The sequence below is a fragment of the Sodiomyces alkalinus genome (genome assembly GCF_003711515.1).
Source record: "Sodiomyces alkalinus F11 unplaced genomic scaffold SODALscaffold_10, whole genome shotgun sequence".
Classification (NCBI taxonomy): domain Eukaryota; kingdom Fungi; phylum Ascomycota; class Sordariomycetes; order Glomerellales; family Plectosphaerellaceae; genus Sodiomyces; species Sodiomyces alkalinus.
In genome coordinates this window covers 1,394,450-1,412,156 of record NW_021167088.1, presented here as the reverse complement: position 1 = coordinate 1,412,156, position 17,707 = coordinate 1,394,450, and the positions used below count along the sequence as shown (strand labels likewise).

At 57.9% G+C, this 17,707-nt stretch overlaps 8 protein-coding genes across 8 annotated transcripts; 2 read left to right on the top strand and 6 right to left on the bottom strand.

Annotated features, from left to right (window-relative positions):
• Positions 1-392: 392 nt before the first annotated feature.
• SODALDRAFT_320540 (thermostable beta-glucosidase B) lies at positions 393-3,379 on the bottom strand (the record flags this gene model as incomplete). Its single annotated transcript, XM_028609546.1, has 5 exons — positions 393-450; positions 640-650; positions 705-819; positions 1,111-1,522; positions 1,591-3,379. 5 exons carry the CDS (start codon positions 3,377-3,379, stop codon positions 393-395), a joined length of 2,385 nt encoding a protein of 794 aa, XP_028463898.1.
• Positions 3,380-5,966: 2,587 nt separating this feature from the next.
• On the top strand, positions 5,967-7,380 carry SODALDRAFT_337245 (PLP-dependent transferase; the record flags this gene model as incomplete). The annotated part of the gene is made up of 2 exons (XM_028612662.1): positions 5,967-6,066; positions 6,119-7,380. The coding sequence occupies 2 exons, from the start codon at positions 5,967-5,969 to the stop codon at positions 7,378-7,380; spliced, it is 1,362 nt and encodes a 453-aa protein (XP_028463897.1).
• On the bottom strand, positions 7,233-8,872 carry SODALDRAFT_328467 (hypothetical protein). Its single transcript, XM_028610701.1, has one exon. It carries the CDS (start codon positions 8,635-8,637, stop codon positions 7,531-7,533), a length of 1,107 nt encoding a protein of 368 aa, XP_028463896.1. The 5' UTR covers positions 8,638-8,872; the 3' UTR covers positions 7,233-7,530.
• Positions 8,873-8,921: 49 nt separating this feature from the next.
• On the bottom strand, positions 8,922-10,383 carry SODALDRAFT_57685 (putative thiamine pyrophosphokinase). Its single transcript, XM_028615495.1, has 3 exons — positions 10,025-10,383; positions 9,852-9,940; positions 8,922-9,761 (listed from the first exon to the last, which is right to left on the bottom strand). The coding sequence occupies exons 1-3, from the start codon at positions 10,233-10,235 to the stop codon at positions 9,198-9,200; spliced, it is 864 nt and encodes a 287-aa protein (XP_028463895.1). The 5' UTR covers positions 10,236-10,383; the 3' UTR covers positions 8,922-9,197.
• A 183-nt stretch (positions 10,384-10,566) lies between these two features.
• On the top strand, positions 10,567-11,927 carry SODALDRAFT_316381 (hypothetical protein). The gene is made up of 3 exons (XM_028609314.1): positions 10,567-10,872; positions 10,971-11,367; positions 11,474-11,927. The coding sequence occupies exons 1-3, from the start codon at positions 10,662-10,664 to the stop codon at positions 11,760-11,762; spliced, it is 897 nt and encodes a 298-aa protein (XP_028463894.1). The 5' UTR covers positions 10,567-10,661; the 3' UTR covers positions 11,763-11,927.
• Positions 11,928-12,325: 398 nt separating this feature from the next.
• On the bottom strand, positions 12,326-13,666 carry SODALDRAFT_57674 (hypothetical protein). Its single transcript, XM_028615494.1, has one exon. It carries the CDS (start codon positions 13,438-13,440, stop codon positions 12,739-12,741), a length of 702 nt encoding a protein of 233 aa, XP_028463893.1. The 5' UTR covers positions 13,441-13,666; the 3' UTR covers positions 12,326-12,738.
• SODALDRAFT_352908 (hypothetical protein) lies at positions 13,468-15,845 on the bottom strand. The gene is made up of 2 exons (XM_028613616.1): positions 15,159-15,845; positions 13,468-14,910 (listed from the first exon to the last, which is right to left on the bottom strand). Exons 1-2 carry the CDS (start codon positions 15,537-15,539, stop codon positions 13,894-13,896), a joined length of 1,398 nt encoding a protein of 465 aa, XP_028463892.1. The 5' UTR covers positions 15,540-15,845; the 3' UTR covers positions 13,468-13,893.
• Positions 15,846-16,100: 255 nt separating this feature from the next.
• SODALDRAFT_300393 (transport protein BOS1) lies at positions 16,101-17,431 on the bottom strand. Its single transcript, XM_028608883.1, has 2 exons — positions 17,315-17,431; positions 16,101-17,255 (listed from the first exon to the last, which is right to left on the bottom strand). Exons 1-2 carry the CDS (start codon positions 17,315-17,317, stop codon positions 16,476-16,478), a joined length of 783 nt encoding a protein of 260 aa, XP_028463891.1. The 5' UTR covers positions 17,318-17,431; the 3' UTR covers positions 16,101-16,475.
• Positions 17,432-17,707: the final 276 nt, after the last annotated feature.

Sequence of the window (17,707 nt, the reverse complement as noted above, 5' to 3'; positions counted from 1 at the left end):
TACAGACTACATGTACACTGTACCTTAGTGTACTCGGGGCGCCTGGGACATCTGACTTTCAGGGTCAGCTGGTGGGACTTTAGTGAAGACAATTTGTCACCCGGTCCTTCGCCACCCGCGTACTCGGCCTTTACAGATAGCCGTGGGCATTCCAGTGCTCACTGAAGCAGATATGAGGAAATACTGGAGTACGGAGTAAGTGTAATATAACTGTAAGGTACCTCAAGGTCAGGTACCTTATAGAGAAAGGTTGTTAGGGTGGTTACGTAACCACACCTAGGGTGGCTACTTATTCTACTCCTCCCTGTATCTAGTAGTCTGTTAGTTTTTCCCTTAATCAATAACTTCTAGCCAACCGACCGTATCGCTCTATTCAAAGATACGCTACGTACCTAGTACGTAATGTCCCATGTGATATGCCGGAACTCCGGGTTGCTGACGTTTTGGAGGCTATGGCGGTCGTGTGGTCAGGGGCACAGCCACCTCAGCCCCTTGCCAATGACCCCGTATTACCTAACTCGGCACAGCGTCCGAGACGGTCACATGACCTCTCTTTCCTGCATGTGTCATCCGTCAACCCCACTTTTCACTTTCCATGACATCTCGACCTCCGAGTCTCCGACTCTCAACCCTTCCTACCTTCCAACCCTCTGTGATTGTTGTTGTTTACACACATTTACACATTTACACATTTACGCACTTACATACTTAACACACCGGCCGAACGTCGTCACGGCGCTCCAGAGTACCATCGGCCCAGATCGATTTTGATTTCTCTCGTCACAAGCCTTTGCCCGAATGGCTGCGTACTGTCCATGACTGCTTCATGTGCAGCTCCGCTTGGATAGAACAAACAAATTTGACACGCCAGTCCAACCATCAACCTGGACTCGCTTCCAATCTGAATAGTCGTCTAATCAGCATGATCAAGACCACTATGGAAAACCGCTTTTTCCCGTCTTCTCAGTCTGTGGGACGTCCGTCGCCAAGGTCGACAGTCGATACCAAACACAACACCTTTCCACACTCGCTACACACCTCTAACACAACTGGCTCGTTCCCGCTCTCGAGGCGCATAGCCTCCCATTGCAGCTTTTACTCCGCACCTACAAGCACCCACTGACGAATTCTCCCTCCGCCCGAATGTCTCGGCTCGAGGAACCGACGAACACGCGGAAGGTTCCGAGCGGCACCACCCACTCCTGCAGACCGACGTCCCAGTAACTCACGTCCTTCCGCCGCAGATCGAAAGTCACGACCTGCGACTCTCCGGGGGCCAGCCACACCTTGTCGAAACCCCTGAGCTGCTTCGGCGGCGTCGGGGGCGCGCTCTCGGGCAGGCCGAGGTACAGCTGCGGAACCTCCGCGCCTGCCACGTCGCCCGTGTTGGTGATGGTCACGTCGACCCTCACCGGTTCGCCGAAGAGGTCTGCGCGTCCGCCCGGGATGATGTCGCCGTACGCTGGGCCGGGGTCGAGTTCCGCGTCGATATGAAGGTCCGAGTACCCGAACGTGGTGAAGGCTGGTTTGCTGAGGTTAGAGAAAAAAAAAAAAGAAAAACGGGGGGAAGGGAGGTCAAATCAAACTTACAGAGTCCAAACCCGAATTCGTACCGCGGCGCAATGTCCTCCGCATCAAAGTGTCGGTAGTCGATGTACAGCCCCTCCTCGAAATTATCCTGGAGCCCCTCGAACTGGACGGTGCTGCTGTAGTCCTGCATGGACCGGGCAATGGTGTAAGGCAGCTTCCCGTTCGGGTTGACCTTGCCCCAGAGGATGTCGACCGCCGCGTTTCCGTTCTCCTGCGACGGCAGCCCGCCCCAGACGATGGCCTTGACGTTCGGCTGCGCGAGGATGCGCTCGAGGATGACGGGGCCGGTGCTGTGCACGACGACGACGACGTTCTCGTTGGCCGCGGCAACGGCCTCGACCAGCTCGTTGCCGTTGTGCCAGGGGTCGAGGTCGATGCGGTCGCCCGGGTTGCCCTCGACCGTGATGTACGCCTCGCCCGAGTTGGCCGTGATGAACACGATGGCCACGTCGGCGCCCCGCGCCGCGTTGGCGCCCGCGTTGACACTGTCCGTGGCGCTGCTGACGACCTCGAAGCCGTCGGCCCGCGCCTGCTCCTGGATGGCCTGAAGCGGCGCCACGAAGTAAGGGTACATCACGGCGCCGGAACCCCAGCCCATGCCGAGAGCGCCGCGGTCGCATCCGTGGTCCAAGCACGAGTTGATGCCGTTGGGGTTCGGGACCGACGACGACCCGATCACGGCGACGCGGCCGGGGAACCGCAGCGGCAGGATGTTGTCGTCGTTCTTCAGCAGCACGGTGCCGTCGCGCGCAACGTCGCGCACATTCCGGGCGTGGTCGGCCTGGACGTCCACGTCAAAGTCGACGGGGGGGAAGCCCTCGTCCTGGCCGACGAGGTACCAGGCGGCCAGGATCCGCCTCACCATGTCGTCGAGGCGCGACTGCGGGACGTCGCCGCGGTCGATGGCCTGCTGGAGGCGCGGGCCCCAGAGCTGGTTGCCGCCGCCCCAGTCGGACCCCGGGGTGGCCATGTCCATGCCGGCGTTGGCCGACCCGGCGGTCGTCTGCTGCGCCACGAACCAGTCGCTCATGACGTAGCCGGGGAAGCCCATCTCCTCCTTGAGCAGGCGCGTGAGCACGACGTCGTTCTCGCAGGCGTACGTGCCGTTGACGCGGTTGTAGGCGCACATGACGCTGGTGGCGTCGGCGTGGATGGCGTCGGCGAACGGCCACAGGTAGAGCTCGTGCATGGAGCGGTCGTCGACGTTGCTGCTGATGGTCTCGCGGTTGACCTCCTGCTCGTTGGCGATGAAGTGCTTCACGGCGGTCTGCACGCCGACGTCCTGGGTGGCGGTGACGGTCAGGGCGGTGGCGATGCCCTGGAGGTACGGGTCCGGGCTGAAGCCCTCCCAGTTGCGGCCGCCGTTGGGGTTCTTCCCGAGCGGGCCCGGCGCGGGGCCGAGGATGACGTGGATGCCCTTGCCGCGGAACTCCTCGCCCAGGAACGTGCCCCGCTCGGAGATGAGGCGGCGGTCCCAGGTCGAGGCGGCCTGGACGGCGGGCGTGAAGGCGGTGACGCCGTCGGCCCAGCGGATGCCCTGGGGCCCGTCGTGGAGGCAGAGCGACGGGTACCCGATGGACCAGGCGGGGCTGGTGTTGCCGATGCAGGGCCCGAGGGGTTCCTGGTTCCAGCCGATGCCGGTGACGATGCCGATCTTCTCGGACTGGGAGAGCCGGGCGAAGGCGGCTTCGGCCAGGTCGTAGGCCTCGGGCCACGTTCGGGGGCCGTGTTGCGCCAGGACCTGGACGGCGCAGGCGGCCAACGTTGCGATCAGCTTGGGGGGGTGCATGTTGGGCGACGACAACGACGGGGTAAGGGTGTCGGTCCTTGTTGTGAGTGGCAGGGCCTAGGCATAGGGGAGGGGAGGGGAGGGGAGGACGCTATGGGTAAGCGGGCGCGTCCGGTCTTATATGACGGGAGAGCTCAGGAGACCGGGTGGGATCGACGGGACGGAATATCACCCTCCCAACTACCGGAAGGGTAGAGCACTGCGGGGTCGGTTGACATGTTTGACAGCAGGGTTCGATCTATTACCTACGAAGTACCTACCTGCTTCGATTCCCGGATTCTCAGCAAACAAGGAAATGGCTTATCCGTCCGTAAAGGGCCGAATTGACAGCCCAGGACGACGTGCCTGAGCAGACGGAGCTCGACCGGCTCGCCATAGAGCGTAGTAAGAAACCCACGACCCGGTAATGGTATAGCACGACCCAGGTTTTAGGGAAGGCCCTGTCGATGGGCTCTCACGGTCACACCGTCTCTCTCTATCCCTATTACTGTTGCGATGCCACTTTGAAGAGGCGCTCCGTACAGGTTACCATCGCCGTGCTGGGCGGCGTACTTTACAAGTCCCGAACTGGCACATCGGCCTCGGCGGACATGGCCCCGCTCCATGGTTCGTTCTTTTGATTGGAGGCTTATATCTTTGGTTGCGACAGTGTGGATGTTAGGGGTTGTTTGTTATGAAGGGTAACGGAAGCAGGAGCCCCGTGTGGGGTTAACCCCAGGGGGTTGCAGCGACTGTCCTCCGTTGCCCCCTCTGTTTTTTTCCTCTTCTTTTTTTTCCATTCCCCCCCGCCGCGCATGAAACCTGTTACTACGACATATTGGACGGGCTCCGGTCCCTCTTCCGGACACGGATACATAATATAATCCTCTCGGCCCTCCCGCACCTAGTCTGGTCGAACTGAGGCTACGCTGTCTCTGGTCAGTCTGGTGTTGTCGCCATCCGGGTCATGGTCATTCAGAATTACTTTGTAGATGAGAATCCAGCCGTTTTGGTTATCTGGTAGGGCCGGTCAGCGACTCGGCGCCTTGTTGCCAGTTAGCGAACGAATAGAAGGTAGTTAGGTAGCGCTGATTGCGGGCTGACGAGGAAAGAAGTTTGTCCCTGGACGGCTGTCCCTGGGCTGTCCCTGAGCTGTCCGTGGGTTGCCCTACCTAGATGAAGCTCGACAACGGCGGAACAGGATTCATGATTCGACATTGAGTATTCAATACACCTTGTACACAGAACAGAGCCATCAGCTCCCCAATCAACAATGCGCATCTACATCTACATCTACACCTTTTAGGTATTCATACGGTCATATGGTATACCCCTATTGCTGCCTCGGTGCGATATATGATATAGCTCCACGCAACCGGTACGCGACACGTCCGACGTAAAGCTGCCTTGCCTGTCTGTACGGTGGCTGTAGCTCATTCATCCCAATTTATCTTCCGGTCCGGGCTCCGATTTATCATTTCCCTTTTCGATAGTACGCAGCGGTCTGATGTATCCATACTATAGATACACTTTCGAGTCTCGACTGGTCAGTAACACCGACAGAGTTAGTTCCAATTCAAGCCAATGTCACTGCTATGCCGCTCAAGATTCAATGGCAGGTAACTACCCTAGGTCCAGAGTTGGAACGGACGACTCGTAAGATACGCGACCTCTGTGTACGGAGTTTGTCGCAGTGTCAGTAAGGTATTTTAGCATTTTTGTTCGTGGCTGACGTGTTGGCTAAGGTAAGGTAGCCAGCATTAAGGTAGTACCGACGTCTACCGAGAGCAGCTTAGTCAGCAACGGCATGTGAACGGTTTGCATCGTCGGCTTTCTCGTCCCTCTCTCTAAAATAAGGTATCTTATTCTCCGTTATTCTGGAATCAAATAAATACGTCGTTCCTAAATACCTTCCGTTCCTGACCGACATGCTCGACTTGCACTCGACCATCAACGCTAAACCACATGACCAACTATGCCGCTCGCGCCTCTTCTGCAGGGCCATAATTACTTATAACTACTGCTTACCTCGTGTATTTTATCTTCCATATCACTGATTGGCGTCCTCGGCGTGGTGCATCGTCCCGCGTTGACGCGTTAATTACGGAGCAAGGTACCTTCAGTGTTGGTCCGGCTCCGGCTTATCCTCTTCCTCTCGCCTGTCGAGCTCTCATTCGGCTAGTACCGGGTCGTTGAACGATTACAGATTACAATACTGCGGCTATGTAGCAGTCAGTACCTTAATTACCTACTACCGGGTACCTTACTCAGTACCTCGCGCCCTTTGGATGACTTGTGGCGGACCTTGGCGGGGTGAGTAAGGTACCTGATGTTACAGGGACCCTGCTGCGTTGTCCGAAGTCTCCATTTGCGACTCATCACCGTGAGTCAACTGACAAGGCCTTCTGCACGATGTGAATACCAAAAAGGAGACACCCGAATTGATGTCCTTCCCTTTCAATACTATCCGTATATTCCATCGGCGGAGAATCGACTCGCAGAAACATCAACACTTTTGCTCCGAGTCGTGACACGGTGACGCCTTGGTCTGCCATCCAAGTTCGAAACCCAACCCTGGAAACTTGAAACCTCAATTTACACACCAGCCATGGGCTCTTCAGAACAGTCCAACGACGGACTCGTCCAGTTCGGATCGGCGTTGAAGAAAGAGTTCCCGTTCGATCCCGAGTTTCGCAACCTCAATCACGGTACGTCAGTCCCCTACCGTCCATAGACACCCAGTCTCACTAACACCTCCAGGATCCTTCGGCGCTGCCCCTCGCGCAGTCCACGCCAAGGTCCAAGAATACAGGGCCCGCGCCGACGCCGTCCAAGACATCTTCCTCCGCTACGAATACCCCCGCAAACTCGACGACGCCCGCGCCGCCGTCGCCCAACTCGTCAACGCCCCGCTCGACACCGTCGTCTTCGTCCCCAACGCCACCACCGCCGTCAACGTCGTCCTCCGCAACCTCGTCTGGGACGCCGACGGCCGGGACGAGATCCTCTGCTTCTCCGTCATCTACGGCGCCTGCGGCAAGACCGTCGACTACGCCGTCGACTCGGCCCGGGGCCTGGTCTCCAGCCGCTCCGTCGACCTCGCCTACCCGCTCGAGGACGACGACATCGTGCAAGCCTTCCGGGACGCCGTGGCCACGTCGCGCGCCGAGGGCAAGCGGCCCCGCCTGGCCATCTATGATGTTGTCGTCTCCCAGCCGGGCGTGCGCTTCCCCTTTGAGGAACTGACGAGGGCGTGTCGCGAGCTGGGCGTCCTCAGCCTGATAGACGGCGCCCAGGGCATCGGGATGCTGCCGCTGGACCTCGCCGCGCTGGACCCGGATTTTTTCGTCTCCAACTGCCACAAGTGGCTGCACGTCCCCCGGGCGTGCGCCTTGTTCCACGTCCCCGTCCGGAACCAGCACCTGCTTACCTCGACCCTGCCCACGAGCCACGGGTACCGGTCGCAGGGCGCCGCGCGGGCGAACCCGCTGCCGCAGGACGGGGCCAAGCCGGCTTTTGTGAGCAATTTCGAGTTCGTCGGCACCCTGGACAACGCTGCGTACCTCGCCGTCAAGGACGCGCTGGAGTGGCGCGAGAACGTCCTGGGAGGCGAGCGGAGGATCATCGAGTACCTGTGGACGTTGGCCAAGGAAGGGGGCAGCAAGGTGGCCGACATCCTGGGCACGCAGGTCCTGGACAACAAAAAGGGCACCCTGACCAACAATGCCATGGTCAACATATTCCTCCCCATCAAGACGAGTCCGGATGCTGTCGCGCCCTCCTCGGGGTCTGACGGATACGTTGTCCTCCCTTCGCAGGATGCCGCCCAGGCCGTCACTTGGATGCTCTCCAAGTTGATGGATGAGTACAAGACTTTTATTCCCATCTGCTGCCATGCGGGGAAGTGGTATGTCCGGCTCAGCGCCCAGGTCTATCTCGATACGGAGGACTTTGCATGGGCTGGACGTGTTTTGAAAGAGCTGTGTGAAAGGGTTGGCAAGCACGAGTATAAGGATGTGTAGGACCGAGGAGACGAGGCAGACTTAATGCAAACAGCACAGGCAAGAGAATCAATTACCTAGCCCTAAACCCCGGGCTGGCAATATGCCACAACCCCGTCGCTATGCAAATGACCTAAACCAACCAACGCAGACTCGCGCTTTTGAACATCCCTAGTACGCAAGCTTGATGGCCTTGAACTGCCGCTTCTGCAGCGTGGTGGGAGATCGGCTCTTCAAACTCTCCAAACTCTCCTGGCCCGGCAACCGACGCAGCTCAAACTGTTTGTAGATACCCCCATGCCGATTATGCCGCGTCCTGACCGCCGCAATCTGATAGAGACCGTCGTACCTGATCCCGACCGGAGGCGCCCAGGGGCTCTCACCGCCCCCACTCGACGCCGACCGCAGAACCCGGATCGGACCCCCATCCGCCAGGGACGTCTCCAAGAGCGCGGTGCCGGAGGGCGGCGTGTTGGGGTTCCGGTGATTATGGCTCCCCGGGCCGGAATAGAAGATGGTGTCGCCCAGATCCCGGTCGAGATCCGCGTAGTAGCCCGAGACGACCACCGAGTAGGCGCCGTACTCGTGGTGGCCGGAGATACCGCCCTGGGACATGCCGTGGGCGCCGTTGAACAGGGCGACGATCTGCATGGGCCACCAGTCGCCCGCCGAGAGGCCGTTGTGGCCGGCGACTTGGGCGCTGCGTTTTTCGCGCTGCAGCCGGGGGTCGAGGCACCAGGTTCGGGGCGAGCCGCGCTTGTAGATCACGCCGTGCATGATGCCGTGGTCGCCGAAGATGGGGTCGTCGCGAGGGGGAAACATGAGACCCCCCACTCTCGGTGCAGTGGACGGCCTGGCACGGCGAGGAGGTGCTGCCGCCGTATTGCCGTACGTCGCGGGTTCTGCGGCTTCCCCCGCCGCCGTCGGGAGGTGACGGTTCCACTCTTCGTAGAGCCGCCCCGCTCGGTTCTTCATCCCCGTCGTAAAAGAGGCCTGCGGGTCTGCGCCGGAGTGGTCGTGGATGAACTGGAGGATGTTGGCCACCCGCTTCTGTTCGGCGTGGGCCACTTGGTGCGGCTGCTGGGTCTCGGACCAGTTCAGGAAGAGGACCAGGTCCCGCATCGCGTCGGGACTCACTTCGTCGCCTCTTTTCAACTTGACCCCGATGCCGCCGATCCTCTTTCGCATGGTCTCTGTGTAGGGAGCGGGGTCGGCCACCTCGGGGAGTTCGAACCCCGTGTCGGTGACTTGGGGTTCACTGTTCTCATTCTGGTTCATTGACTCGTCCCAGTCACTAGGTAACAATACAGTGTATACTTGGATAGGGCTGGTCGATGCGTAGTGGGATGAGAAGCTGAAGGCGTCAAAGCTGAACAGTGCTTTATTGGGAGGAATGGCAGGAGAAGATGATTTGGAGACCGAAGAACTGGAAGGCAGATAGAAGGAATGAACAGGGAGGGATAGAGGGCAAGCGCAAGAATAAATTATATCATGAGGTGACGACGCCCTTGCCTGCCTCAGATAAGACTCATAAGAAGAGTTCAAGTTCACTCGAGAGCAAACTTGCGGTGTAAGGTAAACTTATGATCCGGTACTGTCACGTGACATTTGATATAATGTCACCACTTCCCTCCTGAAACGAGTTATCGCTACAAATATCACCCGGGCCTCTGTCACTACGTACCTTTCTGGGTTGAGCAAAGGCATAGCTACAGTGGCCTGACGAAAACCGAAGCACTTTACATCATCGCATCGCGTAGAACACTCGGGCCTTTCGGACTGATTGTAGCTGCCCAAAGCGTATATGACTCTAATGGTGGCTTTGACGACACAGTCCCTCACTCCGCCTCCCGCAGCGCGACCGTGAACAGCACGCCCCTCGTAGTCTCAACCTCGACGACCTGGGTGTCCGGCAAGATATGGTTACTGGTGCTCATCCTCCCACCAAACTGCGTCTCCCAGTTCTCGACATCCCACTCCAGCCCCTTGGTGGTGATGACGCTCGGCTCCCCAATCGGGACGATGCCCACATGCTTGCCGAAGAAACCGACCCCACCGTCCCTCACCCGGATGCGATGCGTCCCCGGCTTAAGGAGGAACGTCAAGCTCTGGCCCGACAGGAGGAACACCCGCCCCAGCTCATAACCGGGGCCAGGCTGGAACAGGTACAGATGATGCAGCTGGCTCAATCCCTGGTCGACGCGGCCCCCGAGGCCCCCCAGGGCCACGATGTCCGTGCAGCGCGGGTGTCGCGCGCGGATCCAGGAGACGGCCTTTCCAAAGTCGGTGGACTCCTGGTCGGCGTCGTGGATGACGTGGGTTGGGTCCGCGAGGGAGGCGTAGTGCGCGCGCACGGAGGGGAGGAGGGAGTCCAGGTCGCCGACGATGGCGTCTAGGTCATCCTAAGGGGCTTTTTGTCAGCTTTGTACAAGACACTGGCGCTCCGTTCTGGGACGGGTAGGTATGCTTGACGATTTTTGGCACGTACATACCGAGTGCGACCTCCGGTATTTCTGGTCTTGGCAGCGAGATCGAAAAGGCGATTCGCCCCGCCGTCTGCGGCCACCCGTATCAAGGCTACCTCGGGGGGGGGGGCTTGCTGTTAGCAGGTGTCACATCATCAACATGACATGGGGCTGCTCTTCGCAATCCATGAGATACCTACCATTGTCCCACAGTGTGTCCAAGGTTTCGCCGTTTCTCAGAGGTTGATTCAAGATGACGAGGGCGAACTGTGAGAGGAAACTTCCATCTAGAAAAAGGGTCGCGGGATTCCAGTCGAATGTGGAAGAGGTGGTCATGGCTTGAGGTTTTCGGCCATTTGAGACCGTGTCGCTTATAAAGGCCTGGTAGTACAAGTAACAACCGCAATGCATAAGAAAGACACCGACTCAGATGTAACACATGTGGTCTCAGATGTGAGTTATGCAGCCGTTATAATGAATCGTCGAGTTATTCATCAGATAATGCACAAGTGAAAAGAGAATGCGTTGATTTGTCTGTCATCATGCGTCCTTGGTGAGCAGCTCAGAAGCTGCTGGTTGTCGGTTGTCCCCTCATCCGCATCCACAATTTTTTAGCCCCCCTGACCTGCTTATTCATCAGGTCAATAAACAGGTACGGATACAGCGCAACGAGTACGGAGTCAATTACTAATCCATCTCAATTCGTCGGACTCTATTAATTTAATTTTCTTTTCTTTCCCTGGACGCATCATAGTTCGACCCGCCGCGTGCTTGTCTGCAGTCAATCCCTTACTTGCTTTCCTCTGTCGTGTATTTCATCTCATCTAAAGCATAGCCATGTATCGTCAAGCCGTGCGGTCGACGCCGCGCGCGGCGAGCGCACTCCGTCACTCCTGCCTCCGCTCCGCAGGCGGCCGCCGGTTCGCGTCCACCGCACCCACCGACAAGCCGAGGACGTGGAAAAGCACCATGGTGCGCTGGGGACTGGCTGCCGCGGCCGTCTACTACTACAACACCAGCCCTATCTTCGCCGAAGAACCCCAACCCCGTGCGTCTATTCCGATGTTTCCGTTGCCCGTTGCCCGTTGCCCGTTGCCCGTTGCGCGAGTCTACTGTTGCTGACTTCTTTCATGGGGGGCCATCTAGCTCATACCGTACCCGCGCCGCCCCAGTTCCCCGAGTCCGACTTGAAGACCGTCGACACTGTGATCGAGGAGAAGAGACAAAAAAAGCCCGCCGGTCTCCAGGCCAAGGAGGCCAAGGAACCCGAGCCGACCCCGACTGAAACATCCGACGACCATGCCGGCCCCGCGGAGCCGACCGAGACGCGCGAACTACTTGAACCTGGTTCCCCGGAGGCTCTGGAAGAGGAGGCAGGTCAGCAGGGCGCCTTCAACCCCGAGACGGGCGAGATCAATTGGGACTGCCCGTGTCTCGGGGGCATGGCGCATGGTCCCTGCGGAGAGGAGTTCAAGGCGGCGTTCAGCTGCTTTGTCTACTCCAAGGAAGAGCCCAAGGGGATGGACTGCATTGATAAGTTCCAGTACGGCCCTCTTCCATTTCCATTTCCCCATTTCCATTTCCATGACGGCTGGCGGTTGCATGGTGGCGTCCGCTAGAAATAGGGTCATCCACTAACAGCGGTACAGGGGAATGCAAGAGTGCTTCAAGAAGTACCCCGAGGTCTACGATGCCGAGCTAGCGGGTGAGGACGGCGATGCCGAGAGTGCGGCTGCCGAAAACACGGATGGTGATGATGCTTCGCTGCCCGAGTCTGCGACGGCCAGCTCTTCGACCGGAGAAGAGGCGACGAACGGAGAAGCCCCCGCGACACCCGAGACACAAGACCGCTCCGAGTCAGGCCAGGCCCAGAACACCTTCAAGGACAAGGAGGACCGAGCACCAGACGCCACGGACGTGGTTGTGAAGACGGAGTAAATTGTCATGTAGCATCAAGGCCGGGCGTTTTGGGAATAGACTTGGATGGGGAGCTGTAGATGCATACATTGAGCCTGTCCCTTGGGGGATTTTACATGTATTCATAATGTAGGTACTAGCCTGCCACCTGTACTAACAATCTGATAACGAATCACCTTTCCCACCTTATCTACCTTACCTACCTTAGGTACCTTACATGGTGCTGCGTTTCGTACCTTAGGCCATTGGGAGATTTTGAGGCCCTTGCAGTAAGCATCACGTTGTCGATACGGGTCATTTCGGGACGGGTGAGGATTGACCGGATACCGGGTCGCCTGCGGTGCTGCTTTCATAAGGTACCTATGGTACCTGACTCGTACGGGTACCTCTGAGTAGTACCTCGGTACCTTACTGTATCCGTGCATTTATGGTGCATTTATGGTGCATTTCTGGTCCCCAAAGTGGGGATAGATACGATCTGCAGACGTCATTGCCAGACGCAGTAACAAGTTCCCAGCTTAGCTTGCGCCTATGACGAAGTCCCTTGGGGACATGGAACAACGGCTTCCATGCAACCACCCCCCCAAACCCCCCAAACCCCGACCTTTAAAACATTGCCTAGCAAATAACAACCTTTCCCTTTTCTCCCTCTCCACCACTTAAATAGCTGAGAGAAACATCACCGCCTATATTCCTTCCGTTCCTTCTGACCTTTGCGTCGACTTCCCAAGTACCATCTGTCGCACAGCTTTGACTTACCACCTAAGAAAAGCATCCACGTGCCTTTTTCTTTGACCACATCATCCCATCCTACCAGTGAGTGCGCCTCCTACCCTATCGACCATCGTTCAGCTGGTTCTAACGCGCCAGCAGTGTCCGAATCTTGGGCCGACGTCGCCGCCAAGGGTCCCAAGCAGACCGCGGAAGAGGTACGCCAACCTTCACCCCTCCCTCCCGTTTCCTCTCCTCCCCAACTGGCACCATTCGTCGCGCAACGTTAACTAACCCATCTTTCGTACCTCAGGCTGCTGCCCCCGTGCCTCCCTCCATCCAAACCGACGTCGAAACCTCCACGTCCTCGCTGGTAGACGTCGACGCCCCCTCCGTCCGCACCGTCCCCTCGGACTACAAGGAGCAGGAGATCAAGACCGAGACCCAGGCAGACCGCATCCGCCGCGAGGAAGAGGGGGAGAAGGAAAAGGAAGAGGCCCGCGCCAAAGCCCGAGCGGCCAAGAAGAGGGCCGTCGAGAAGGGCCGCCAGGCCGACAACTGGCTGACGCGCCAGTTCGCCGCCCTGAGCGACGGGAGTGCCGGCGCCCTTGTCATCACGAACCTGGTGGGTGTGGTCGGTCTCAGCGGGTTCCTTGGATATAAGGCGTGGCATCTGTACGAGCGCGGACGTCTCAACTGGGAACACGTTGGTGTTGGTGTCGGTATTCTTGGCCTTATCGGAGTCGGGGAGACTATTCTTGGGAGGTGAGATATTGCCTTTTGCCTCGTGCACCCGCGATCGAACCTGGCTGCGCGCCACTTCGCGCCTTCTTTGGCCATGCTTTGCTAACATTTTGGTCCTCACAGGTACCTGTATAAAACGAAACGGTAGGGATTGAAGAGAGAGATCAATGTTAATGCTGTCGACGGAATCGGAATCTTTCCGACTGGGGGTTCTCACCACCTCTGCTGAAAGGGAGCACACCATTTCGCATACGCGACTTCTTTTTCTCTTCCTGTTTTTACGGGTTTATTTAGGGTTGCACTTCCACTTGCGGCCATAGGTCTACTTAATGTTACACATGCGTTCCGCTCTCAGCCAGCCGGCGTTATCCTCTTGGCATTGCCGCGACTCGAGCAACCCAGTTTCAGCAAGGTAGTCGGCATCGTCGGATCACAAATCGCCTTGAGTGGGATTTTTCAGAGAAGTAACTTCGTGAATTCATGCAGCGATGGTATGCGTGATGAAACCTAACCCCCGTTGGCCTTGCCACCCTTTCTGCAAACAAACAAAAAAGACCTGTTGAAGAAGACAAACCCCCACACTGACCGTCCAAACGCTAGACTCCAAAAACACCTAACCGCCCACGCAAAGTCCGGCTCAATCTCTAAACGGCGAATGCATCTCGAGTCCGCTTGAAACTTTCCCACGTCCCGGGTATCATACCACGCGATTGTTATGCAACTCTCTCAACCTCTTCACCCAGTGCCTTCGTAATGCAGGGGGCATCTTGCAAAACACCATGGCTTTATTCTCGTCCGCGAGCGCCTTCTCCGCAATCTTAAGCTGGAGGTCCATGTCCTCGTCGGCGAAATCCCGAAAGAAAATGTCCATGGCCTGCTCCGGCCACCGCGGCGGAGCGCGCGCCTTGAGCGCTTCCGCGACCCTCAGCAGGCCGTCCTCGAAAAGCTGCTTCCCGGCCATGGCCACGGATGCTGTCGCCGCTTCGGTGTTGGCCGCGTTGTTCCCGCTGGTTGTGCTGGAGCCCGCACGAGCACCCGAGGACGCTGCGCCCCCTGGCGCGAAAGTGGTTGTCCGGCGACGCTTTTCGGGGGGTTGCCCCGTACTGCTATTGGTGCTAGAGGAGAGGCCCGCGGCGGTTGATGAGGTCTTCCCTGTGTCGCCGGCGACGGCTTGCTGAGGGGTAGGCGCGCCTGGGAACCTTCTCCGCCCGTGTGTAGCCGTTTCTTCGGGCGGAGTGAGCGCGCTCGTTCCGGGAATGTGTGTGCGGGGTGGGAGGGTGGTAGATGTTGGACGTTGCTGCTGCTGTGGTACATGCACCTGGCCGCGGGCGGGGGGGGCACCGGGATGGCTTATTGATGGTCGCTGTTGCTGTTGTTTTTGACTTTGATTTTGCTGTTGCTGTTTCTGGCTGTGCTGTTGTTGCTGTTGCTGCTGTTGTTGTTGGCGCTGGCGTTGCTGTGGTGGTGGTGTGGGCGGTGGCGGCATGCCTTGTTGCGAGGGCGGACGATAGGGCGAATCGACTTGTAGGTCCAGAATCCCCGTCCCGGGCATTTCTGGCTCCTCCGAGCCCTGGATCATATCTGGCCCCTTCCGTTTCGGTTTCATAATCCGCTTAGGAGCGCCACCGGATCCAATAACGTCTGGGTACAAGATCTCCATGTATTCCTCGTGTTCAAACGGTCGGCCTCGTAAGGCTCGTGACAAGGGCTCTTTCTGTAGGGGTTAAGCGCATTAGTTAACCAGTAGCGCGTAGAACACGGCTGATGTGTCGAGGTGACAAGAGAAGAAAAAGAAAAAGAACCAAAGTGAAAAAAAAAAAAAAAATTAGGTGTGAATCCGGGAGATGTTGGGAATACCAGAATTGACAGCGTAATGTCGACGAAATTTGGCGAGACGAAACTCGGAGTCTCGGGCCTCCAAACCTCGGGAAGAAAAAAAAAAAAAAAAAGAGGAGGACTCACCTCTATGTGCGCCTTCCAGGCTTCTTCCGTCGCAGTGACAGTCCTGGAAGTCGGGTTGTAGAGAAAGTCAGCATCCTCCCGTAGCCCGCGCCAGAGGCGGAACTTCTTGCGCGCATTGTCGGACTTGTTGACGAGATGACTCTTCGTCGGGTACGCGCTGTGCTTCTCCTGCAACGCAACCGCCGCGCGGTCCCATGCCTCGACCTTGAAGCTGTGGTTCTCGCGCAGGCCGAGCTGGACCGACTCGCAGAGGGACCGGAAGAAGGTGGCCTCGTAGGCGGGCGTCCAGCTGAACCGGGGCGCGCGCTTGTCGCGATCTGCAGCGTTGGCGGACGTGCCGAGGCTGGAGGTACCGGTCCCGGAGAACTCGTCGTCCGACATTGGGAGGCGAGCGGGGACGACGGTACCTATGTGAGATCGTTCGGGCGAATGACCGCGGTTCAGAGAGGTGGAGGAGGGCGGACGATCGCCACCTATGCCGCAGAGTGAGGAGTGTCGCGTTTTGGTCGGAGCTGCGATGCAAAGACGCTGTTAAGGACAGGCGTACGCACTCCGGGCAAGGCAGGATCCTGGGGATGGGGCAGATTGGGCACAGTCATGTCATAATAAATGAGAAAGTAAGGGTATGCAGCCTGGTGGTCGTAGGGGTGGTGAGTGGAGCGGAGATCCCGAGCGACATGTTACGGTGAGAGGCTGGGGAGATGGGGACGCTCCAGACCCCGGGCCCTGGACGCTGGACCGCTGCGTAGCTCCCGCAAGGGCGGGCGGTTGGGGTCCTCCTCCAATGATTGCCGGGGATTAGCCGACGGTTAGAAGTTCACGTGATTCTAACGGGGTATCGTCGTTTTCATTGGGCAAGGTACCTTACGCTTCTGGTTCGACGTTTCTTACTTACCGACTACGATGGTCGTCTACGAACATAAGGGGGGGGGTGGAGGGGTTATGAAAAGAAAAGGAAAAAAGAAAGAAAAGAAGGAAAGAAGAAAAAAACCACAGGCCCCGTTGCTCCAGACCCCTCATGAGCAGTGGCCGGCAGTACGAACCGAGTAGGCATAGATGCAATAGACCAGCCAGTTTGTACAGAGTACTTCCGACATTGCGATCCCAAGTCTTATGCCGTCACGTTCCGAGATATCCCCAGTGTACGAAGTAAATCATCAAGGTACACCCAAGACAACACAAACGATTGCAGGGCTGAGCTTCGGGAAGAACCCCTAGTTCAGGAACGCTTTTTCCTTTTCAAACTGGAACACCACGCGTTGCCCAACCCAAACGCCATTCGCCCCGCTCCTAAACACTCGTCTAAGAAACGCAAAACTACCTCAGGTAATGCAGACACAGCCAGCAGAATAGAAAGAAGACCACAACTCCAGCACAGAATATCCACTTGTCTTCCCTCGCCCGTCGCTCAATCATGCGGATCGTGTCGCCCGAGACGCCGAGCGTATTGCCAACGGAGTAGAGCCTCCTCTGCGTGTTCTTGAGCACATCCCTCTGGGCTCCCAGGTCGCCCAGCACCGCCTGTCCTCTGGCGATGTACTCGTCCAGGGATGCGTTGGTGTTAGCGAAGAAGCTCTGTTCGCGGAGTGCATGCTGCTCCCTCGTCGCGTCGCCGGCCCCGAATCCGTACCCGCCGCCGCCGCCTCCACTGCTAGACGCCCTATCCGCCCCGCCGAACGGGTTAGCTGCTCTCGCTTGCACCGAACTCGCCGACGCGCTCGAGGCGGTGGCATGCGCGTACGGATTCTCGGGTGTCGCAGCCGTGTACGGGCGGCGGCCGAGCAGCTCGGTGCGATTGTTCTGGTGCGCCGCCTCTTCGCGCTGCTTCTTCAAGCCGTCCACTTGGCCCCGAAAACGGGATAGGTCGTCTTTGAACCGCTTCACTCGTTCGAAGGCCTCATCTTGTTTCTTGGGGACGAGCTCCTGGCGGGCCAGGTGGTTGTATTCGTCGATGGTTTTGGAGAAGGACGCTAGCGATGCGGACAGGCTGCCAATCTCGGCGGGCGTGAGGAGTTGGTCTTGGGATGTGGTTGTTAGTCGGTCGATGTCGGACCGGAGGGCTCTGCTTTGCCGTAAGGCCGAGTTGTACGAGACGTTCTGATGGGCCATCGCCATTAGTACGGGGAAGAGGAATGTGGGACGGGCAACTTGCATACCATGACAACAGAATGCCCAGATGCCGGGACATAGTACGCGGTCTCGGGGCAAGCAAGAAAGTAAGGTAGATTTCGTCAAACGGTTCAATACGAACTTGCAAGTCGCGACGTGTCGTTTGGATTGTCTCAAAATGGAGTCACGTGGCTAGTTATGTCGTGTCTGACTGTCGGAATTCAACCTTGTGGAATTACGTAATAAGGGGTCGTATCAGTTTGATGAAATCTGTTACAAAAGTACCTAGCTAAGGTAGTTTTCCCACCAAGGTTCCTGTTCTTTGTAGCCCATGTTGCCCTCCACGAGTCCATGCGATCCTGGTGCTCCAACGTAGGCTGGCGAGCCTCCTCGGCCCGGCGAACATTCCATCGTTCGACATCGAAACCCTTGCTGCCGAA

Excerpts from the sequence above, each read along its gene's own strand:
- SODALDRAFT_352908 (XM_028613616.1), bottom strand. The coding sequence starts at position 15,539 with ATGTCGGACGACGAGTTCTCCGGGACCGGTACCTCCAGCCTCGGCACG. Across the intron at positions 14,911-15,158 it reads CCTGGAAGGCGCACATAGAG|AAAGAGCCCTTGTCACGAGC; the intron begins GTGAGTCCTCCT and ends TAACCCCTACAG.
- SODALDRAFT_328467 (XM_028610701.1), bottom strand. The coding sequence starts at position 8,637 with ATGAACCAGAATGAGAACAGTGAACCCCAAGTCACCGACACGGGGTTC.
- SODALDRAFT_57674 (XM_028615494.1), bottom strand. The coding sequence starts at position 13,440 with ATGGTGTGCTCCCTTTCAGCAGAGGTGGTGAGAACCCCCAGTCGGAAA.
- SODALDRAFT_57685 (XM_028615495.1), bottom strand. The coding sequence starts at position 10,235 with ATGCATTGCGGTTGTTACTTGTACTACCAGGCCTTTATAAGCGACACG. Across the intron at positions 9,941-10,024 it reads GGACACACTGTGGGACAATG|GTAGCCTTGATACGGGTGGC; the intron begins GTAGGTATCTCA and ends CCCCCCCCCGAG. Across the intron at positions 9,762-9,851 it reads AATACCGGAGGTCGCACTCG|GATGACCTAGACGCCATCGT; the intron begins GTATGTACGTGC and ends AAAGCCCCTTAG.
- SODALDRAFT_316381 (XM_028609314.1), top strand. The coding sequence starts at position 10,662 with ATGTATCGTCAAGCCGTGCGGTCGACGCCGCGCGCGGCGAGCGCACTC. Across the intron at positions 10,873-10,970 it reads CGCCGAAGAACCCCAACCCC|CTCATACCGTACCCGCGCCG; the intron begins GTGCGTCTATTC and ends GGGGCCATCTAG. Across the intron at positions 11,368-11,473 it reads GACTGCATTGATAAGTTCCA|GGGAATGCAAGAGTGCTTCA; the intron begins GTACGGCCCTCT and ends ACAGCGGTACAG.